Source organism: Amblyraja radiata, chromosome 29 (genome assembly GCF_010909765.2).
Source record: "Amblyraja radiata isolate CabotCenter1 chromosome 29, sAmbRad1.1.pri, whole genome shotgun sequence".
Taxonomy (NCBI): Eukaryota; Metazoa; Chordata; class Chondrichthyes; order Rajiformes; family Rajidae; genus Amblyraja; species Amblyraja radiata.
In genome coordinates, this window is record NC_045984.1 from 19090273 (window position 1) to 19106037 (window position 15765).

At 42.5% G+C, this 15765-nt stretch overlaps 1 protein-coding gene across 4 annotated transcripts in view; it reads left to right on the forward strand.

The window, feature by feature from the left end:
• The window catches only part of rfx2 (regulatory factor X2), a 90332-nt gene extending 75602 nt beyond the window's left edge, over positions 1-14730 (forward strand). For 2 of the 4 annotated variants that reach the window (XM_033046767.1, XM_033046769.1), the window contains 7 exons: positions 903-1054; positions 3415-3512; positions 5096-5245; positions 6951-7159; positions 7930-8083; positions 8882-8972; positions 9082-14730. In XM_033046767.1, coding sequence (XP_032902658.1) covers positions 903-1054; positions 3415-3512; positions 5096-5245; positions 6951-7159; positions 7930-8083; positions 8882-8972; positions 9082-9227 — 1000 coding nt within the window. In that variant the 3' untranslated portion in view covers positions 9228-14730. The remainder of the gene's footprint in view (positions 1-902; positions 1055-3414; positions 3513-5095; positions 5246-6950; positions 7160-7929; positions 8084-8881; positions 8973-9081) is intronic. The other 2 variants (XM_033046768.1, XM_033046770.1) reach the window with 1 other exon arrangement.
• Positions 14731-15765: the final 1035 nt, after the last annotated feature.

Consider the following 15765-nt stretch of genomic DNA (forward strand, 5'->3'; position numbering starts at 1 on the left):
TAATATTTAATATAATAGATACATTATATTTAATGATTGGTTTGCCTGGATTGTGGTACATGGTTATGCAGTGTACACACCTGAGAATTTAATAGTGGGGGTTGCAGGTTATATCAATGGTAGGATGAGTGTGTTTTTTATCTGACTTATGGCTGTTTGCTCTTGCAGCATATTGTGCTCAGCCACTGCAAAATTGCTTAACTTGTAATTAGTTAGCATATGCTGGAGGTGTAAAGTTCCTCCTCTATAACTTATTGTACCAGAAACTCATAGCAGTGCTGTCAGTATGTTGCAGGACCTCAAATAAATTTTGATTCAAAACATTTCTCTTGCTTAAGGCTGACTAATACTGTGGTGTAACTAGCGCTACTTTTTACTACATGAAGTAATGATTTTGTGTTCTTATCTCACAAAGAATTTGTCCGATTGATACTTCTTATGGGGTATAGATACAAAATGCCATTTGTCCAAAACCAGTGGGATGGTTTTGAAATGTAGCTATTTTCCACTCATGGTAAATGATAAATGGCTGGGAACTATTTAAAGCTTCAAAAGCAGGTTAAGAGGAGGTGCTTCATCATGGACCAGTTCCAGTTTTGCATGGGGTCCTCCCAGTAGCAATACTCCGTTGTACGTGTAAAGCTGTTATGTTCTGTAGAAAGCCCATGCACGCAAAACATGTCCAAAGGTCGTTTCTGAGGCAAAGGAAAAGAGGTCATGGGATCCTGAGGGAGAAAGTGGGGCAGGTGGATGGGAAGGTCAGACATGGGGTCAGGGTATCAAAGGATTGGGTACGTGATCAGGTTGCAGATGATTAGTGATGTGGTCTGACGGTGCTGGGCATGGTTTATTTTCTGTCTGCTGCATTGGTAATAAAATACTTTGTGTTTCTCATTATACAGTGAGGAGGAGAGTGAGGCTGTTTTCCCCAAAGATAAACTCATCAGTCTCTGTAAGTTCGAGCCCATCATCAAGTGGATGCGAAATTGTGATCATGTGCTGTACCAGGCACTGGTGGAGATTCTTATTCCTGATGTTCTGCGGCCTGTCCCTAGTAAGTAGCTTGTAAATATCACTCTTTAGTACTTATGCATTCAAGTGCTTACTCAAGAACTTAATACACACAATTCCTTCTCTTCAGGTGGGTATCATTGACAAGGTAGACATTTAGAATCATAGAATTAGATTCATAGAAGGCGAACATCTAGCCTATTGAGTGCATGATAAGTTTCTGTATAGCAATCCAATTATTTCAATTTCCTTGCTTTTTCCCCAAAGCATTACAAATTATTTTCTGTCGTGTGCTTGTTCAATTACCCTTACTAAATGTGTTTCTACCATCTTGCAGGCAGTAAGTTTTGGATGATAATTGTATAAAAATAGTTTCCTTCACACTCAAGCCCTCACTTTAGTAGCTCTTCCATTTAATGCATTCTCTTGGACCTTGAATGACGCCCTTTGAGTTATGTCTAAATCCAGCATGTGCTCCTTTATCACATCTCCTCTCTGCTCTCTTTGCTGCAAGTTATTGCTACAGTCATTTTCCTCTCTCTCCATCTCTCTCCATCCAGAATATGTTTTGCTCCAACTTACAATACTGTGATACCACTTTTCCTCTTTACTGCTAACTAAGTGGTTTCTGACTTTGACCCCTCAAAAACCATACCTGCTCTCCAACATCTTTTTTGAATTGTCTATACACATGTTCGCAGGTGGTTGCCGGGGAGTCGCCTTCATGGTCGTGAGGAGTTCCCACATTCTGGGAACTAGTTGCGGCCTCAATATGGTCGCTGAGAATTTTTCAACATGTTGAAAAATTAGTGCCGACTAGGATGAAACCGCCATGGAGAGTAGCGAGAATTCTCGAGCCGTAGGTGGGTCGCAAGGAGGTCCTAGTGGGTTGCCAGGAGGTCGAAGGTTCTCTTAGATTTTCGTAGGTTGTAGCCGGTGCTGACCTGTGAATTTCATTGGCTCATTGGGAAAAAAAAAAGTAGGCAGTAGTTTTCAGAACCAAGGATAACCAACCGGTAATGTTAAATGTCCGCCGAACTTCACAGCTGTGTATCTCTGGCTTATTAAAAGTTGTCTGGCTTCTTAAAAGTTGTCTCCACTCCTTCTCCCACTCCCCCCCTCTTTTAAAGGACTTACCGGTAGTACACTGTGCTAACAGTCTTAATTACAACACCAACCTTCCTGTTCATCGCGGTGTGTGTCTGTATCACCTTGGCTTTGCACCGTGTGAATTTCAGACAGCACTCCCCCCCACTTGCCCTGGCCCCCGCCTTTGCGATGTGTTTCTGTGTGTGTGTTCCACTTGACAGTCGCCGGCAGTCCGCTGAAAAATCGCCTAAGTGGGACAGACCCATTACTTCCTCTCCCGTTGTGAATGCAGAGGCTAAGTAATATCTTCACACTTCTTCATTTTCATTGACTAGGTTTAAAGAGACATTGTCTTGGTCCTAATATAAATAAATATCTTTTTTTTCCATTTGAGACATTTACCCACTAAACCTTTCCCTCTGTTTACAGGATCTGTTATTTTAATATTTTTTGGAGACTTTGTTTTAGATTTCTGTTGTTCCTCTCTTTAATCAACTTTTTTAGGCCATATCAATTGATCCTTTATCACAGTGGATTTTTTTTTGAACACATTCCACTGATTTCAAGTCATTTAACCATTAACAAATTTGCTCCATTTATCGAGGGAACATGGAATCCTGATCTTGGTGAGTTTCAGAGGAGGATGGGAGTCAGAGGGGACTGCAGGAACTGGGGCCCTATTGAATTTCTGAGAGGTGCAGGACCTGGGGTGATGGTGAGTTTCAGCAGAGCTAAGCAACCAATGCCCCAGTGAATCTCAAGGGAATGCAGATACAGGTGCTCCAGTGAGAGTCCAGGAAGGACAGGAACTGAAACCCTGGTGAGTTTCAATGAAGTGCAATAATTGGGAAGGTGGTGACTTTCAAGGAAATGTGGGAAGCAACACATGTGATCCAGATAGTGAACAATTGGGATTTAGAATTACCAGTAAATAGATTATCAGAGTTCTACTGTATACATTTATAATTCTGCAGATATGTATTTCAAATATTACATTAAAAACAATTATGTTGTTATTGTTACTAGGTAAATACTTCAGATACACTTAGGTTGGCATCCTCGCTTAAGGGGCATTTTTGCACAAATCTGTCCTCTACACACTGTAGAAAACTCCTACCTTTTGGACAGGAGATAATCTGCTTATCCTAATGTAAACAGAAACTCAAGTCCTTTCAGCCTTTGCTACAGGCTATTAATCTCTACTTTTTTTAACAATGCGCTACTCCACACCAACAGCCTATGTGCAATTCACGTGGGTGTCATAAATCTTTTTGTTTTTTTATTTGATGTCATTAATTCTCAGTGTTTCTGTAGGTGCTTTGACCCAAGCTATTCGGAATTTTGCCAAAAGTTTGGAGGGATGGCTGATGAGTGCGATGAATGGCTTCCCTCAGCAGATGGTTCGGACAAAGGTGAAATTTTGTTTATGTTTATGTTTAATCCAACACTGCTGCCCCTCCAAGTATTCAACTGCCAGATTTTAATGGGATTAAACCAAATTAACATTTTCAGTTCTTGGAGGATTTTAATTTTGTAAATACGTAAATACAGATAGTTACTAGTAATTTCCTAATTATAGTTTTCCATATTCAAATTGGATGCTTTCCTCTTAAAAAGGAGAGCTTTGTTTGATTAAATGGTGAGGAGATTCGTTATGTATGCTTGTAGGTAGTAGAAAGGCAAAGAATAATAGAAGGGTGAAACTTGTTGAAAAGGGTAAAACTATTTTTGCATTCATGTTGTCGGCATGCATTGGCCAACCCTAGCATTGCCCTCAACAATGTGGTGGCAAGTAGCATTCTTGAACAACTACACCCTTTCTGTGAAGGTATTCCCACAGTATGGAGGGATTCCCAGGATTTAGACCCAGCGATGATGAAGGAGTGATTTGGAAGCAAATCAGAAGGTGGTGGTGGCCTCGCCCACCTCAAGGATGCATTTTAAAGAGGCTTTTTGCTTTGGGAGGTCACAGGATTGGGAGGTGTTATGGAATGGACTTCTTGGACCTTTTACTCTTGTATGGCTTTGTATTCTTCAGAATAGTGCGTTCTCTTTCAGCCAAGAGAATGCTGATGTTAGCCAGCGTGCCGGACTTCAAAAATGTTAGTTATTGTTTATCCATGAAAAAGCTTAGCATATTTTTTCATCTTAACTTGCGACATTTGTAAGTATATGGATTAGAAGTCAGACCCACGTTTTTGTAGCTGACGTAACAATACAGGTTCACTTAAACAAAATTCCAACAGACATTCAGGCATGAAAGGTGAGGAGAACTTTGCTATTTGTGGTCAGCTGGACCATGTTTCTGCATTACTGATAAAAGCATAAAGTCCATTTGCTGCCAAACTGGCGAGGTTCCACATATTTCCATTTATTTATGGGCCTCCATCACTGTCATGTTGGGCACAAATTTTATTTCTTTTGAATAATGTTTTATCCAGTTTTGAGCAGTACTTCTTGAGGTCAGTCAAGTCAGTTGAGTGAAGTCCAGCGATGGGTAGAAAATCACAGTTCGCAGGATAGCATTACCCCTGTCACTAATGAGGAGGGAACAAGCACTGTAGACGGGGATGTAGGTAGTGGTGAGGTTAATCTGCCAGTCAGGGAGGAGAGCGTTGGGCTGAAATCTAGCGGTAAATGGCCTTGGGCAAATTAAAGGAAGAAATGGGAAACCGCTAATATAGATTTGGTAATGGTGTTAAGGAGTCTAAAAGTGGAAAACAAAGTTAAATAAGGTGGGAAAGGTTCTTTATTGCATATGGAGATGTTATTGTGCTTAGCATATGTTTGCATAATCAGTTTAGATAGTGCTTTGGCTTTGGGCTTGGTTTTCTTGGTTGAGTGCTTATCCTGGTAATTCAGCACAAGTATTTTGTGTTTTAATTGTAATTTAACTTTTGAACAATGTTTTATCCAGTGAGATATTGGTGCTGTGAAATGCAACTGTGACCCACCTTGAGCGTGACTTTGTTGATTGCTTTGTTTTGTTTTATAGGTGGGAGTAGTTAGTGCCTTTGCCCAAACATTGCGCAGGTACACATCCCTGAACCACCTTGCACAAGCTGCCAGAGCTGTCCTACAGAATACATCGCAGATCAACCAGATGCTCAGTGACCTCAACCGCGTTGACTTTGCCAATGTACAAGTGAGTTCATCCGTTGCACCAAATCTTTATCTTCCTTTACTCAACCTTCATCTCCAACATCCAATAAAAGTAACTGTGAATAATTTAAGATTAGGTTGTCTGATCAGCTGCCATATCAGCCCTGCTCTGCTCTACTCTCTCCCTGCTCTGCCACCATTATCACCCTCTGTAAAAAAAAAACTGCTGGAGAATTTTAGGGGGTAAAATGAACAGTCATGGTTTTGGGTCAAGAGCCTTCACCGGGACTGAAATCAGAGATAACCTTATTAGTTTAGTTTAGAGATACAATGTGGAAACAGTCCGCGCGGACCAGTGATCACCCCGCACATTAACACTATCCTACACACACTAGGGACAATTTATACACCCAGCCTATTTACCGACATACCTGTTATGTCTTTGGTGTGTGTGAGGAAACTGAAGATCTCGGAGAAAACCCACGCGGTCATGGGGAGAACGTACAAACCCCGTACAGACAGCTTCGTACAGTCGGGATCGAACCCAGGTCTCCGATGTTGCAATTGCTGTAAGGCAGCAACTCGACTGCTGCGTTACCGTGCCACCCTAAGTCAAAGTCCTATGGGGATTGAACAGGATAGATGTAGAGATATTTTTTTTTAATTCACTTGCAGTCTCTCCAGGGCCGGATTTACCTATAAACTAGACAAGCTTAAGCTTAGGGCCTCGAGGTCTAGGGGGGCCTCCGGCCAAGGCAGGACACCTGCCGTTCAACTCTGGGCGGGCTCCCCCTCTCTATCTATCTCTCTCTCTCTCTCCATCTCCCCCTGCTATCCGTATCCGAGCCGCCGGGCTCTGCTCGCTTCTCATCCGCCGGCATGGCAGGCCGCCTTGCACATGCATTGCTGCGGCCTGCGCGTCCTCCCCCTGCACATGCGCACAACCACGGCCAGCACATCATCGGCCGCCCTGCGCATGCGTACTGCAACGGCAACTGGTCGGCGCTGGGCACTTTCTCCCTCGCTTTGAATTGTGGGAGATTTGGCCGCCATGGATGTCCGGTCGCTGCCTCGCCGCCAGCGCTGAAAACCAACGCGGAGGGGGCCTCACAAGTGGAACAGCTTAGGGCCTCTCTTCATCTAAATCCGGCCCCGAGTCTCTCCATTTAGATAGTAATCTGCTCTCTGATTCCTTCTACCAAAGTGCATCATCTCACATTTCCCCCCATTTACCAAGCTTTCACCACATACTCATAAATCTATCTACAACCCATTGCAGAATAATGTCCTCATCACAACGTGATCTTCCTCTTATTTACCTATCATCTGTGAACATAGAAATGTTACATTTCATTTTCCCCTTTCAGGTCATCAATGTTAAATGTAAATACGTGAGGACCAAGAACTAAACGCTGCGGTGCACTAGGACCCCATGGCGACCCACCTACGGCACGAGAATTCTCGCAACTCTCCATGGCGGCTTCATTCTGGTCGGCGCTAATTTTTCAGCATGTTGAAAAATTTGCGGCGACCATAATGAAGCCGCGACTAGTTCCTAGAATGCGGGAACTCCTCACGACCATGAAGGCAACTCCCCGGCAACTACCCGTGAACATGTGGCGACCGCATAGTCTCCTGCAGTCGCCTAAAAAGTCGTCTAAGTGGGACAGGCCCATTACAGTCCTTGAGAGCTTTGGACTAAAAGTATATCAGCGAATTAATGTGCAATGTGGTTTGTTTTGCAACAGGAGCAAGCTTCGTGGGTGTGTCAATGTGAGGAGGGAATGGTGCAGCGACTGGAGCAAGATTTTAAGATGACTCTGCAGCAGCAGAGCTCCCTTGATGAATGGGCATCCTGGCTTGACAATGTTGTAAATCAGGTCCTGAAGCCCCACGAAGGCAGCCCTGGATTTCCCAAGGCTGCCCGTCAGTTCCTGCTAAAGTGGTCTTTCTACAGGTTCGTAGCTGTTTCAGGATTACAATTATGCCCCTTCTTGCTTGAATTCTGCATGTCTCCAATGACTCTTAGAAATTTCTACAAATGCACCATAGAAAGTACAGCTTGGTTTAGGAACCAAGTTGCAGATGTAGCCCAGTCCATCACATAGAACAGACTTCCCACCATTGTTTCCATCTACATTTCACGATGCCCCTGAAAGCAGCTAACATAATCAAAGACTTGTCCCACCCTGGTTATTCTTTTTCCCTGTTCCTGTTGGTAGAAGGTATGAAAGCTTGAAAGCGTGCACCACCAGACTTAGGAACAGCTTCTTCCACTCTGTTATTAGACTTCTAAATGGTCCATCCATAAGCTAGGGTACTGTCCAGTTCACCTCTACCCCATTGAGGACATTGGACTTTGTCTATGGAAGTGATGCACTACAATGCTGAGAACTATATTCTGTACTCTGTATTTTCTGTATCTTCTCCTTTGCTTTATCTATTGTACTTAAGTTTGACTTGATGGTGTTTATGTATAGTATATCTGATCTGTTTGGATAACATGTAAAAAAAAAACGTTTCACTGTACCTCGGTGGCAATAATAAACCTAATTAAATCCACCACTCCTTGGCCCATTTTCCTAGTTGATTCAGATCCTTTTATAGATTTAAATTGCCTTCCTCATTGTCCATTATACGATTAACATTGGTGTCCAGATAAGAGAACTGTGGTAAATGTAACGTATGGTGTCTACTTTGAGTTGACCTTTAACTCATCTTTTTCAGCTCCATGGTTATCCGTGACCTGACCTTGCGGAGTGCCGCCAGCTTTGGTTCCTTCCATCTGATCCGGCTGCTTTATGACGAGTACATGTTTTACCTCGTGGAACATCGTGTGGCCCTTGCAACAGGCGAGACGCCTATAGCTGTGATGGGCGAGGTATGTAACTAACCACAGAATCACAGAATAGCTGAGCCCACACAGTAGAGTGGTAGTTAGTCTCACAGCTTCATGAAACTGGGCTCAATCGTGACATTGACTGCTGTGTGTGTGGAGTTTGCATGTTCTCCAAAGGCCACATGGGTTTCCCTTTTATTCTCTCGGTGTTCACATGTCCTTGAGTCTTTAATTGCATCTACCACCTCCCACGGCAGCACGGCATGGAAAACCTATCCTGCACATCTCCGTTGCACATTCTCTCACTCACCTTAAACCTATGCATTATTTGGCATTTCCACCCATGGAGAAAGGTCTATCTTCTCTGGCCTCTCATAATGTTATAATCTTCCTTCAGCTTCTTTTGCTCCAGAGAGACACAAAAATCTGGAGTAACTCAGTGGGTCAGGCACCTTCTCTGGAGAAAAGGAATGGGTGACTTTTCGGGTCGAGACCCTTCTCCAAAGAGTTTGCTGATACTCTCTAATCCAGGCAGCATTCTGGCAAAGCTCCACATCCTTCTAGCAATGCAGCGATCAGTTCTGCACAGAATAGTCGAAATATGGCCTTACCAAAATGTTATAAAGCTGCCACACGACTTCCTCACTCGTATACTCAATGGGTAAAGCTGAATGTACCAACTTTCATCTGGAAACTGACCTGAGTTTGCAAGTAATAGTGACATTACACAATTTTGGCCCGTTTAATTTGAATAACACTCGAAATAAAGTGCTCTCCAAATCAACTATATATGAACCCGTGTGCCAAGTATTCTAATGTCACCTGTTCTGCTTCTTCTAGTTTGGTGACTTGAGCTCCATGTCCCCGCTACAACTTGAGAAAGGTAAGAGCTTTCTGAACATGGACTGCATTGGGCATCTCCAAACTTCAGGTATGGAGACACCCAGCACTACAGATCCTATTATTACAGCAATATATCTTGCATTTCATAGTTCAATTTGTGACCTGTTGTGACTGTCTTTAAATGACTTTTTGAACAGATGATGGGAGTGGGATGGAGAGCGAGGTGGATGCAGATTTGAGAGGAGTGAGCGAACCTCCTGTCAAGCGGGAGCGACTTGACCTCAACCATTCCCTCCAAGAGCTGGACGTCTCCACTCACCAGGAACTAATGAATTCAATATAATTGGACTGAACAGATTGAAACCTTCAGTGAAAACACCCACTTCTGCTCAGTGTCTGGGTCAGAAAATTAGCCCATTCTCCAGGTTTTGGCTGAGGTCTACTTAAGATCAAAGGAACTAATTGCAGAAGGTGCACACGTTAGGCCAGTGCTTAACACTCCAGCCCTCACGGCCGGGTGCACTGATAGTAGTCAATGTGTCTTTGATGCGCTGTCAGGTCATGGTGACCCAGCAGGAAGAGTAGCAATGGGCCAGAGGAGGCCATGTCCACTGGAATTAAATAGCTGTTAAATTAAATAGCTGCTTAGTACACAGAGTTCGAGCTAACTATTTTGCAATGACTGTTTAAATGCTGAGATGAAAATGGTTTAGGGTCCTGGTATTTAGTGCTGCTTTACTCATTATATATAAACTCATTATTGCAGAACCACTGGGATTAAATGTGTCACTGATGTTAAATGTGTATCTTCAAGACAAAGGCAGCTGGGATTTTAACTGGCTACTAATTTGAGAATGGCAGGAAATTAATTCAATGTTCTATTTTTGCAAATGGGAAAAAAAAACCTTTAAATTTTGTAATTGCTTTTGTAACTCACCCACCCACCCTCACACTCAGGAGGCTGGCCGATCCTTTCCATTCTCTCTGTGCTCTGGTGGGTTTCAATGGCTGTCGTTAAAAGTTTTCATTTAACTCTGCACGAGTTGCGAGCTGCATCGGGGTTATGGTGGCTGAATGGGAAGAAAGAGGTTTCTGCACAGCCCCACTGTATCCTGAGAGACCCAACTGGTCAGAAATTGAGTGGGTGGGGAACTAGCGAGAAAAGAGTGAAATCTCATCTTTCTAGCACTTCACTTCCTTCAACTTGATGACCAACTAAATGGAATCATGGACATGTCTATAACGACAGGCACTATGTTTAGCAATGAGTGCTGAGTCTAAATTTGATTAACCTAGTAGCTGTGACCAATCTTGCCAACTTTGGGCTGGTTCTATGGGACTTACTGTGGAAGCCCCCTTGGCTAAACATTCCTCACCTGCTGTTACTTAATGCGAGTGATAATTGCCTTATTAGATCATTATTTTACCCAATTAAAAATGAACCTAGCTGCCCAACAATCAGCTAGTGATGAGGTAATTGTGTCCCGTTAGTGGGGTATGTTGTACATCAGGGAACCCAGTACATGCATTTCACTGTGCCTTAGGGAAAGTACTGGGATAATGGATGAACTGTGCCTGCACTGGTCAGAGACCCAGACACTGTGAACTAACTTTTAAAACCTGTCATTTGTACCTATTTTTGCTACTGATGGTTCAGTGACATCAAACATTTTACTTACAATTGCAATTACTAAATATACAAATTAACCTCAGTAAAGTACCTTGTCTACCTGCCCCTCCAGTTTTAGGTCGCGTACTGCAGTTTAAAAAAAAAGTTACACTACTTTCTCATAGAAAGAAAATTACAGATGAAACCAGCGCATGTTCTGGTTCTGCAGCCTTATTTGTTCACAAACAGGGACTTTTTGTCACGATTATTGGTCCCTAACAAGTGTGTGATGGAAGAGAGACCGACAGTTGTGTGGGTTTTCCCGGGACTTTGTGCCAAGTTCACCCCTCCTCGCCTGGTCGATGATTGAATCAATTCCACAGAACTGAAGTGTCACCAGGGCAGTAAACTGATCTACCAATAGCACAACCGTTAAATGTTGGAACAAAGACATTTTGCAATCCAGTATTAAGGTTTATGGGCTCCTGCCTTTTTCTTGTCCCCATTTCTCAAGCAATTTTATTTTTGAGTGTGTGTGTGAGTTCAGTCGTTCCTGTGCCTCCGGTTAGGGAGCACACATGTGGTATAAGTGTGAACTGCAGTCTCCAGAGCTGGAGCTGCAAGTACTCCGCTTGCACCCCCTCGGAGTGAAGGGCACTGGATTTACCTTGTCGGCACAAGAGCACTTTCAGTTCACTGTAACTGTAATTGTTAAACATTTTCAGTCATTTCCCTCTCAATCCTCTTACCAGTGAGTTTCAGGGATGAAGCTCTCTCGAGCGATTTTCAGCTGCCCAAGCGAATTGGCAGACCGTAGGAGAGGTGTTGGTGCACTTCAGATTGGTGTCTTCATATTGAAATCATGACATCTTGTGGAAAATCTGACACATTTTAATGCTTTGAAATGACTACGTTTTGTAAAGATCAGATCTGCACACTTAATTTTGAAGTCTGTCAATTTGCTGATTAATATATTGGTGCATATGCAGTTGATAGAGCTGGTTACTCTCACTAACTAGCAGGTTGCCACTTGCACCAGGGAACTTAAACCAGAATCATGAAGCCCTGTCTTCACAAAACTCCTTATCCATCATCTACTATCAGCCATTTGCGTGCTGCTCCCAACTTGGTCATGTAGTTTTAACAGATGAGCTGGGAAGCTGTTGGAAATTCTATTTTTGAAGCTCATTTGTGTGACTGACTCATTGGGTTAAATGCAATTAATAAGCCTTTCACTTTATCTAAGTACTTAAAATCAGATACAACAACATAACCAAACCATAAAGGTTCTGCATTAACTCTAAATATTAGTGGTGGAGGACAACTGAATTAATATATTTAGGTGAGTAGTTATCTCGAGACTTGTGGAGGGTGAGGGTTTGAAAATGTGTATTGTAGAGGCTTAATTTTCCTGAACTTATTTCATGTGAACTTTTAGTCCAGTGTTTTATTGGATAAAAAAAATAATTTTCCAATGTTCAGTGTTTTTCATTAATTCTCTTCCACTGAAGCATTTCATGTCATTTTCTAAGGAAATTATCTCTTTTTCAGTTTTTTAAAGAACTGTTTGGAAAATATACTGTTGTGAAATTTTCTCAGATGTATTATCTTGTTTTGTACTATCCAAATCCTCCCAAAATAGGAAACATTTCTCAGCATTTTTTTACTTGCCTTTGCTGATGAAAATAATTCTTGTGCTGTGATTTTAACTCCATGTTCTACACAGTTTTGCAATGGAACAAAGATTATCCAAAGCAGCTAGCAAAAGAGTTAATGTTTGTATCTAACGTGCAAACATTGAAAAGTGTGCAATACCATTTAAAGTTTAAAACTCATTTTATGCAGCACATGGGTGCTGTGCATGTAATTTTTATAATTCTGGCTGTGTTCTGGTTGGATGGAAGTTCGGATTAAAATCCATTCAGTCTCTCCAGCCCATCCCCAACCGTTTAGTTGAGTAACACAAACTGTACCTTAATCCTATTTACCTGTTTTGGATCTATTTCTCCTAATATCCTACCTAGCAAACTCTATTGATTCTGACAATGCTGCAGTAAGTAGCCAAATAAGGTGACAACCACCACCTCTGCAAAAAGTGTCTATGTAACAATGCTCTAGTGCTTGTAGGGGCCAAGTTTACCTCCACACTGTCTCTCTGCCTGGGTTTCCGAGGGTGCTGGGAGCTGAAGGATTGCTGTAGTGTGACGTGATGCGTTTGGACTCGAATTACCGAGCAAGAGCTAATGTGGCGTCTGACTTTGTAACTTTCTACAGAGGTTGATGCTGCAAGCCCGGAGTTGATCAAACTGTAGCAGGACCCCTGCTCACGAGCTGGAGCTGCAAGTTTTAGACGAAGGATGCTCTTGATGAGCACCCGTGATCCAAAGCTTCTCTCAATAATCCATTTGGCCACAGACCAAACAACTCATAGTTAAGCTGCTGGAGAGCCAGAATCTGTAAATGTCACACCGGGACTGTCAGCAGTAAAAGTCTATCATACAAAGCAATCCATTGTAATCTCTAGTAAATGACAGGCAGTCTCCGTGGGCACTGACTACCCACAACCACCACAGCTGTAGCCACTTCATGTCCTCGATATCTGCACTCTCCACTGGGACCAGGACAAACTGAATGGAGAACTATTAAACTTTGTGAACGGCTGACTGCTTCTTCACAGGGGGGTTAGAGGACAACAGTACTCAGCCGGCCCTACATTATGCTTCAATACTCCGGTATTTTGTGACACAGCTGGATATCACTTTTTAAAGGAATTGTTTTTCAACATCTAAGCTCAAGAAAAGTTAGTGAAAGTGAGTACTTTTTTAACAAAATAAATAAAGGGTTGGAACAGGAAGATCCGTGTTTAACCATTATTACCCCGTACAGCTGTGTGCGCAATGTATCTCATTCCCAAAGTTATGTACACACTAACGTGTCCCTAGCCTTGAGCCATGTGCAGGCTGTAGCTCGTCCATACAGCTAAGTGCATGCTCCAACTCACCCCTAGAGCTGAGTGCATACTGTAACTCGTACCTCTTGCTGCGTGCACACTGTATCCTGTCCCTACAGCTGAATGCATGCTGTTAATTAATTCCCAAAGTTATGTACACATTGCAAATTGTCCCTACAACTGAGTGCAGGCTGTAACTTACCCCTCCGGCTGTGTGCATGTTGTATCTTGTCCCTACAGCTTTGTTCACATTGTAACTTGTTGCTATGTTACGACGGCACCCTTTCTTGCACCAACACCTTTCTCCAAAACATTTTCATTCATCTGTGACATAAGGGCCTATTGCTTATTAAGCAAAAATGGCTTGAACCTTCAGGTTATTCATCTGGTTTGCACAGTTTTATTATTAAAAATGAAAATGGAAATACTGAGCAGCAGGAGGGGTGAGAAATGGAGTCAATGGTACAGGTTAGTGACTTCAAAATCTGTTCATCTGATGAAAGAGTGTTGGTGTGAAATTGCTCTCTATTTGTCTAACCTTCAGAACGCTGCCAGTGTTTTTTGACTTTACTCCAAAAGTTGTCATTTGTTTTACTTAAAATAGCTCAATTTTATTATTTAATGCCGAAACATAAATTGCACACTTGGATAATGCCCTCGGATAATCTTTGATCAAATAGCAAATTGTGTTGTTTTATTATAAACCAAAAGCCTTACACGAGCAGTATAACTGCGCATCCCACTGCTTTCCTGCCTTGGGAAATACTTGATAATTGTGTTACTGAATTATCAAGTCAAGAAAGTCTGCCTTTGGTCAACTGACTGCTGGGGTCTGTGGACTTGTCTCTCTCCTCCATTTTGCATTGTCTCTGTGGGATTGGGATCATTTTAAGATGTATAGATTCTCTGCTTTATCTGTATTGTTTAATTTGTAAAACAAGGAAGTGATCCCAATTGCCTGGTTTTACTTATTTCAAAAGCTGTAGTTAACATACCAAGTGACCTTGGTTAGTCTAACTTACAGGATGGAATTGTTTGGGTTCTCTGTAATATGTGTATAAATTGATGTAAAAAATGAAATTTGTTAACATTTTGTGCATTGTGATTATTGTCGGTTTAAAGCTTTCCTGAAATTCCAAACAGACAGAATCTGTATCAGCATTCATAAAATATTTCCTTCGAAGATGTTGCTTTGGTTGTTCCCACATAGCATTCTTGATCTGGAAAACTAACCACGTTAAAACTCTGAATTTAGTAATAAAAACATGCTGAATTAGCAGCTCCAGAGAACTGTGCCATATTCTGCTTTGTTTCTCTCACTGTTACACACCCTGTTAACTGGTCTCCCTTCTACCCCTCTGCCCAACGTCGGACGAGACCATGCCCCCCTCATCTGTTGGATGCCCATTTACCCCTATGTTAGATGTCGCCAATCTGTACCTAAAATAATCCATCCATGTGCACCCTACCCTATAGCTTCCTCTGCCTACTGCACCTCCTTCCGCTAAACACCCCTCCTCCATCTGTCTGCTGAAGGCTTGTTCTGCTGGAGGCATTTCCGTCCTCCATTCTGTCTGCCACCCATCATCCTACCCTCTTTACAATGCATCTTTCTATCTTGTTGGACCCTTGTCTGGTCACACCCCTCCCTGTCATGTTGCAGCTCTGAACTCCATTCATTCACCTGTAATACAATATTAGTGTTGATTTCTCACTGAATCCCCACCATCAACGGCCTTGGGCGATCATCATTCACCAGCAGATCATCACATAAATAGCACGGGTGCTAGAGCATGTCTGAAGCCTTTCCACCATCTACAAGGCACACGAGTGCCTGCCTTCATTGAGAACGGTATTGAGTGCAAATGTTGAGATGTCATGATGCAGTTGTACAAGTCATTGGTGAGGCCAAGTTTGGAGTAATGTGTACAGTTGTGGTTGCCCAGCTATAGGAAGGATATCATAAAAGGGTGCAGTAGAGATTCACCAGATGTTACCGAGGTTTGTGGAATTGAGTTACAGGGAGAGGTTGGATAGGCTTGAACTTTTTTCTTTGGAACACAGGAAACTGAGGGGTGACGTTATTGTGATATACAAGACCGAGGGGCATGGGAACTTGAAGGTGTAATAAAACAGTGTGAAGGATTGGTGATTGATGGGCATCAGGATCAGGACGATATAAACGGGTGAAATGGTGTGGGTAGAACAGATACCATTGAATGCAACATGAATCTTATATTTTGCCAGTAAAGATGAGAAGAGAATATTAACAAGAGGCACAATGTCATCAGAGCGATGTCCACGAGTTAATAATGTCTCAAA